Source organism: Gigantopelta aegis, chromosome 15, assembly GCF_016097555.1.
Source record: "Gigantopelta aegis isolate Gae_Host chromosome 15, Gae_host_genome, whole genome shotgun sequence".
Lineage (NCBI taxonomy): Eukaryota > Metazoa > Mollusca > Gastropoda > Neomphalida > Peltospiridae > Gigantopelta > Gigantopelta aegis.
The window spans coordinates 25,838,681-25,847,129 of record NC_054713.1 but is presented as its reverse complement, the minus strand read 5'-3'; the positions used below and the strand labels follow the sequence as shown (position 1 = coordinate 25,847,129).

The 8,449-nt window shown below is 38.7% G+C and overlaps 1 protein-coding gene across 1 annotated transcript in view; it reads left to right on the top strand.

Moving 5' to 3' along the window:
• The first annotated feature begins 2,071 nt into the window (after window positions 1-2,071).
• Window positions 2,072-8,449, top strand: part of LOC121389732 (sialin-like) — a 37,059-nt gene continuing 30,681 nt past the window's right edge. Inside the window, exon 1 of the mRNA XM_041521382.1 lies at window positions 2,072-2,117. Within this exon, the coding sequence (XP_041377316.1) occupies window positions 2,072-2,117 (46 nt within the window). The remainder of the gene's footprint in view (window positions 2,118-8,449) is intronic.

Genomic DNA, 8,449 nt, shown 5'->3' with positions numbered 1-8,449 from the left:
AAAAAGTGCAGCAAACTCGGGAATGACCCTTTAACACTAGCAGGCAAGCCATTGCTGTTAAATGTGATAGTTTGTTGTCATAAAATGTTGTTTCATCTGGCCAGTAAATGCCAATAATTTATTTTGAAATCGTATCAATATACAATGACAATGACAATGACGTTATTCTCATAAACGGTAGGATTACAGTGTAGATAATAAAGACATTACTAGCGGGGTCCAACTAAAATAGGATGATAATGTTTGTGCGCGAATAGGATAGTGGAAGACCCCCCCCCCCCCCCGTAATGTCTCAGGCAAGCAGCTTAACATACCTGCTTTTCTCATTTAATTTAAAAGTAACAAATGCTAATTTTTATACATTGATTGAAGCCATACGATTAGCAGTTTTTGCCACGTATGCTTCTTTCGTCGTCTAGAACATTTTATTTGGTATAATACACCCAGTAGCTTGTATTTACTGGTTAAGCAGTGTGACGGTACATGCTCTTAAATTTGTTTCGCCTGTGGCGATTTTAATTGTGTTAGAGGGCCGTGTGCAGTTTCATTGCCTGTAGCCCAGGTGGGCAACTTGTTACGTAATACTTTGCGCGATCGGGCATTCCAATATGCACTTAGTCCAGCTGTGGAGGCCATGTGGCGAGTAGTTACGTAATACCTCTGCGAGTGCGGTTTCGACGACCGTGATTTGGCGACGATGGTGTCAGTAAGTCTGACGATCAGAGAGAAATATACCGACTCTAGTAGAGTTGGAATATGAGATGATACGTGAGGTACCGCCTTGTACCCCCAGGCAAAATCCTGATTTATAATAAATAGCTAGTGTTTTAGAGGTATGGGGAGAAACATTTGGAAGGCGTCCAGGGGGAACGTTGTCCGTTTGGACTGGTAAATATATTATTTCTGCTCTGTGTATAACCTTGATGTGATTGATGTGACTTTTAAATATTTTAATACTGTATTATACCAATATTCTTTAGACAGTGCCTTCGGTCATCTGACGAAGTAAATCGTAGACTTCTTGTTCTAACATTATACGAGTATTTGGTAATATAAAGCTTAGCCAGTCATCCTAGACGACCTAGGTACACTGTAGGTTATTGTCTTTATTGTGATCGGTACCAGTGTTAATTCGGTGTTACAAGGTTACTGAATGAGTAGTTAGGGGTAATTAAAAATTAACCCGTTAGGAATAGAGCTGTAATTCCTTTATTAATTAAGTTCCCCTGGAAGCGTTCCTAAATTATCACACGTTACTGAACGAGTAGTAAGGGTTAATTAAAAATTAACCAGTTAGGAATGGTGTTGTAATTCCTTTATTAATTAACTTCTCCTGGAAGCGTTTCTCAATTATCACACGTGTGGGTGTGGTGTAACGGTGAAGTGATTCGCATATTGTGTAACTAGACACCTAGAGATTAACTAATTAAGTGATCAGTTCTGGGTTGTTATTATTGCTGTTATTAATTAACTACTACGGCTGTACATTTGTCAGCGTAGATTAATACAGATTCCAAAGTGTATTGTGTTTTGTTGTGTTTCTAGAGAACTAACGTGCTATAATAATATATACTTATATAAGATCGTATCTCTGATCATACCTAGAGACGAGCCATACTAGGGTTTAACCGCCTGTTACAGAGAGATCTAATAGATATAGAGTTAGGAGAGAGATTTGGATAATCGTGTTTATTCAGTTACGGGAATTATAGAATCCCCGTGACAGGAGTAGAAAATTGGGGCGCTCGTCCCGGATCTGAAACGGGACATGCATATTTAAAAAAGTATTGTTTGTAAATGGGGGCTTTATAAATTAATTTTACAAATTACAAATTAACCAGAAATAGCACGTTGTTCACTAGAAAATTAATTAATATTAAGTGCGTCATATCTAAACATGGATAAGAATTTGCTGGATAGGCCTACGCTCAGTGTAGTGGAGATTAAGCGAGCACGTAAGGCCGAGTTAGTTGAAATCGCGGGTGAGCGAGAAATTGATTTAACATCAGCTAAAACCTTAGGAGATATAAGGACAATTATTATCCAGGAAGTTTTTGGTGATAGTCCTGTTATGGAAGACAGTGAGATTGTTCCAGAGATAGAAATAAATGAGTTAAGTGTGGAACAACAATTAGCTTTTAAAAAGCTTGAGTACGAAAGAGAAGAACGTGCATTAGATAGAGAGAGAGATAGAGAAGATAGAGAGAGATAGAGAGAGAGAGAGAGAAAGAGAAGAGATGGGGATAGAGAGAGAGTTTCCATTTTGTACATAAGAAGATAGAGGAGAGAGAGAGGAGATAGAGAGAGAGAGAGAGAGAGAGAGAGAGAGAGAGAGAGAGAGAGAGAGAGAGAGAGAGAGAAAGAGAAGATAGGGATAGAGAATTCCAGTTAGAAAAATTAAAAGTGGAACATGAGTTAAAGTTGAATACTGAAGAAGTTAGACGTGAGGCAGGAAATGGTTTTACCATGTCGGAGGCTTATAGATCAGTGCCTGTATTTGACGATCAGGAGGTAGACACGTTCTTTCAACTTTTTGAACGGGCCGCTAAGCAGCTAAATTGGCCGCAGTCTAAGTGGACATTGTTAGCCGTGTCTAAGTTTAAGGGGAAGGCTAGTATAGCTTATAATTCAATGAGTGATGAGCGAGCAAGTCAGTACGACCTAGTTAAGGCTGCAGTGTTGAGGACTTATGAATTACGACCTGAGGATTATCGTTTACGGTATAGCGAGTTGACAAAAACGCAGGGTCAGTCTTATAGTGAGTTTGTGGCTAAGAAGGCAGGGATGTTTGATAAATGGGTGGTGTCTCATCAGGTAGAGTCATATACCGAGTTACGGGAGTTGTTGATCTTACAGGACATTAAAAATGGATTACCAGTTAGCTTACGTATTCATTTAGAGGATCGTGATGTCAAAAAGATAGAGGAGGCAGGCATAGTGGCAGATGATTACGTGTTAATACACAAAGCTCAGGCAGTACAGGGTAGCTCTTTACAACAGGGTGATAAGAAGAAATTTCAGCCAGGTTTTTCCCGGGAAAGTAACTATCGGGGAGAGTCATCTAGTTGGTCAGCTAGTCAGGCAAGGAATGTACCTGGTGGGCAAAGTAAGGATAGACCTGCATTATCAGCCAATGCACGAACTTTTCGTCCACATTGCAGTTACTGTAAAAAGGATAACCATCTTATCGGGGACTGTTTTAAAAGGAAACGCGATAATGCGCAAGTGGTCGGTTTAGTGAGGTCAGCTCCGTTAGCAAGAGAGTTAATGGTTAGTCCCATGGCAGAGAAAGTAAACCCGTATGTGTCCACTGGTATGGTTTGTGATGTGAAACAAGAGTTGTGTCCTAAGGCAATATCAATCTATAGAGATACCGGGTGTAGTCAGAGTTTGATCACGCAAGAGTGTTTAGCTGGTATTGAAAATTCAGACATAGGACGTAGTTTGGCTTTAACCTCGGTTACTGGAGAAAAAATGGTTGTCCGATTACATAAGGTTTTCTTGTGTTCGAAGTTTGTGACGGGACCAGTCGTTATGGGTGTTGTGAAGGACTTGCCTGTTGAAAACATAGGAGTTTTGTTAGGTAATGATTTGACTAGTCAGTGTTGTCAGCCGACAATTGTTAATTAAAGACAGCCCTTTACCAGTAGAAGAGAGTGAGGTTGATGAGATTAGATATCCTGCGTGTGTAAAGACTAGGGCTATGGCCAGTAGGTTATCACGGGATCTAGAGGATATTTGTGATTTGTCTGATACGTGTGTGAGCCATGAAATTGGAGTGGATGAGGTTATCAGTAAAATGGTAGATAAGTCAACTGAGGAATTAAATGTGGTGGAACATGTTGATCTCCCGCAGAGGAGAATTGAACCAGTTGTGTTTGATAGAGGGGATTTACCTTGTAATAGACAAGAGTTAGTACTAGAGCAGGGGGCTGATCCAAAATTGTTGGCAGTTCGCCAACTACATTGTTAACTGAGAGAGTATTGATGAATAAAAGAGTTAGGGATAGGAGGTTGCCGGCGACCGAACTAGCTAGGAAGCAACTGAGCCATGCTCAGAGCAAAATAAAATCAGTGTTTGATAGGAAGGCTAAGAGTCGGGAATTTAAACCAGGGGATAAGGTGCTGCTGTACCTTCCCATTAAACGGGGTTCATTACAGAACAGGTATTTCGGGCCCTATGTTGTGCACAAACGGGTTAATGAGACAGGGTATGTGATAAACACTCCTGATAGGGTTAGGAAAAGTAGGTATTGTCACATCAATTTGCTAAAAGGTTATTTTGACAGACTGCCGATAGTTCCAGAGAGACCGGTCCAAATTGAGAGACACTCAATTTCCTGTGATGACGTCAAGACTGCAGAGGTCAAGTTGGCCAACGGCCAGATTCTAGAAGACTTGAGCCCCCAGCGAGCAAAGTTGACTACGTTGAAACAAGAAAATGTTTCCATTTGTCAGAACCTTCCAACGGTTACAGATTCCAAAGTGTATTGTGTTTTGTTGTGTTTCTAGAGAACTAACGTGCTATAATAATATATACTTATATAAGATCGTATCTCTGATCATACCTAGAGACGAGCCATACTAGGGTTTAACCGCCTGTTACAGAGAGATCTAATAGATATAGAGTTAGGAGAGAGATTTGGATAATCGTGTTTATTCAGTTACGGGAATTATAGAATCCCCGTGACAAGCAGAATTTGTTGGCGTTTTCTTGTTTTCACACCGTGAAAGTGGACACTAAGTTTGGTCAATCTACAAACCTGTAGCGCCTCTGTATTACATATTTAGGGCGGGACGTCCAATAGCCGATGATTAATAAACAATGTGCTCAAGTTGTGTCGTTAAACAAAATAAACTTTTAACTATTTAACCTTTTTACCTTAACGCAGCAGTGAAATGCGCTGTTTACGTATTTTTATGTCGCCAAAATGCCAATAACAGGCGCGTGTGCAGGACTTTTAGCAGAAGGTAAGGAATATAGACTGCGAAGAGCGAAGATTATAGGGGGTCGAATCATGTTTCTCAGGAAAATATATTGAAAAAGAAAGAGGAAAAAAAAAGTGCTTGTGAACGGAGGGATTTCGCGCCTGAATAAATCTCTATTTGTAATGTTTAAGCTATTTTCAATTCTATATTTTACACGATTGCGCCTTAAATGCATCACAGAAAGGCAAAACATGATAATTTTAAAAAACAAAACAGAGTTAAAGTCTGTTTTGTTTAACGACACCGCCAGAGCACATTGATTTATTAAACATCAGCTATTGGATGCCAAACATTTGGTATTTTGACATCTAGTTTTACAGAGGAAGCTCGCTACATTTTGCTATTAGTAGCAAGGGGTCTTTTATATGCCTCATCAAACAGACAGGATAGCACATACCACGGACTTTGACATACCAGTCGTGGTGCACTGGCTGGAACGATAAATAGCCCAATGGGCCTACTAACGGGGATCGAGCCCAAACCGACCGCGCATAAAGCGAGCGCTTCGAACCAGACATGGTACGGTTGAACCGGGTCAGTTTTGCTGACAATGTTATAAGAGGATGGATGGAGGATGCTGGGAGGCACTTGCTGACTGGAATATACTGGTACTAAACATTTGCTTAAAGTTGCTGTTGTGACACAGTGACAAAGACGCGCCTGTGTTACTCCACTAGAAAGGTCAGAGTAAACAATCTGTACTGTAGATAAGATAATCCACTTCATAAGCCTAGTTTAAAACAAACCCACACATACACACGCGTGTACATAACCTTTAGACTGTTTTCTAGTTTGTATGTGATAATATGGGGAAAAGTAAATTTGAAGCAGAAGATGTCTCTCAAAATGGTAAGTAATTAAATTGATAAATATTGGAATACATCTTTTTTTTTACAGCTGCTAACTAGAGATCATCTATAGGGAGTATACCACCAAATCCAATCTCAAAGACGAAAATAGTAACATATGTAGCTAAAACTACCCGCAGTGTATCAATCGACATATGCACCACGAATATAAATACTATAACCCCTCACACTTAAAGTAAATCAGAAAATATTGGGGGTTAAGTTGCTAATTTCAGAGATAACGTGTAGCGTGTATGTCTACCCTAGTGCAGTACAAAAAAATGTCATGTTATTTCTAGTAGCACGTTTCAAGCTCAAGGCTACTTGACACAGTGGTACTAGATGAAACAAGATTGCATACATGTTTTGCCCAGATGATTGGGTTTTTGTTTACAATAAAAACAGTCACGTTTATCACCAATGGCAGGACGTATGACATTAACTGCAAACAAAACCAAAACAAAACAAACCCATCCCCCAAAAAACCTCAAACACAAAAAAAAACAAAAAAACCCCCAAAAAATCCCGTAATAACAAAAGCAATAACATAATTTATATCAGTTCCATTTAAAAAAAAAATGTCTTTGTTAATATAAATTATGTGATAAAATTGTTATGATTATATGTATGCATTACAAAATAGATACAAATATTATGTTGCTAAAAAATGGTCAGGAGTGTAACACTTTCGCATGATGCAGCAAATATGACCAGGGTGTAGGCGTCATACCATCTCGTTTTGTAAGACCCCTTATCTGGCCTACTTGTACATTTTTATGTTATTCCCACTTCTCAGTATACTAATTTTGTTTCTCCCTCCTGTTTTTATTTCTACTGATCTTATTACCAATCTTTCACCTTTCTTAACTGTAAGATTACATACACATTGCGTCACCTATTCCTGCCTACTTAATGCTTCACTTCCAAACAAGCTAGATTTAAAAACAACCAAAAACATGTTTTATATTCAGACTATCAAATATGTAACATGGCGTGCTTACAAATTATGACATTAAACCGCCAGGGACTAGGGCACTCTCAGAAACGAATTTGATATTTACTGTTTGCAAGATACCCATTTCAAACTTGATTTAGAATCATCTATAGAAACACAGTGGGAATACAGATGTTTGTTTAACTCTTGATCCAGTAATGCTAGAGGAGTTGCGATAATGTTAAATAATACATTTGAATATAAAATGCACAAAATTATTTGTTAGACGCTAGCTACATTCTGTCACATTAAAAAAGCGTTTCTAAACTCTTATTCATAAATAAATATATACGTTTTGTATTGTTATCGCAAAACTAAAAGTTATTTGTATTTACTGTACTTCAACAAATGATTTAAAGAGTATGTTGAAAATCTACTCTGATATACATATATATATATATATATATATATATATATATATATATATATATATATATATATATATATATATATATACACACACATTCATCTTGCAATATGTCGGAGAACCATCGCTGCGAGCAATCCAGTTAATGACCCAGTCTGAGCACTGGGAGGTTAGCTGGATCCATTGCTTTAACTCTGACACGGAAGAGAAAGTTAACAGTACATTCTTTTGAGAAGAAACACGAGGCAATCAAGGCAGTTGAACTTGGGACAAAACCTAAGATCCAAATTGCAAAGGAGTTTGATATTCTATTAAGCACCTTATCAACTTGGATAAAATCAGCTGATGAAATTAAGGAAGCGGTTTTGAATTCAAATGCAAAACGTCGGAAAATGCGAAATGCTAAGTTTGCCGATGTTGATGAGGCGGTATTGAAGTGGTTTAAAACGGTTAGAAATACAAACTTGGCAGTAAATGACCCTGTAATTTGTCGAAAAGCATCTGAGTTAGCACAGCGATTAGGCCACACAGAGTTCAATGCTAGTAGTGGGTAGCTTAATAGGTTTAAAGAGCGTCATGGTATCGTCTTTAGAAAAGTTTGTTGCGAGGATAACTCTGTTGACACGTCATCAAAAGATATGAGTGACTGGAAAAAAACGCTAGAAAATATCCTAGAAGAGTTTGAACCAGATCATATATACAACGCCGACGAAACTGCGATATTTTATCGAATCATGCCAGAACGCACACTGGAGTTCAAATTGGTGGCAAAAAGAGCAAGGAACGATTAAGAGCCCTCGTTTGCAGTAACCAGACCGGAACCGATAAGTTGCCGCTACTGATAATTGGGAAGTCAGCCAACCCAAGGTGTTTTAAACATGTGAAATCTTTGCCATGCGAGTATCGAAATAACAAACCTGCCTGGATGACGTCGGCCATGATTACTGATTGGTGTTTGGCTCTGAACAAAAAATCGAAACGACAAAAGAAAAAAATAGCCGTCATTGTTGACAACTGCCCCGGAAAGGTCTGCATTGTATTAAAATGATTTTTCTTCCACCAAAGACTACTTCAAAGACCCAACCAATGGACCAAGGTGTGATTTATAATTTGAAAACCCACTATAGGAATTTGGTGTTAGATTTACGGCTGCAAAGCGTTAGACAAAGGCCAGGATGTTGTGATTACTGTTCTTGACGTTTTACGTTTCTTGCGACGTGCGTGGGATGACGTAAAGCCACGCACAATAGA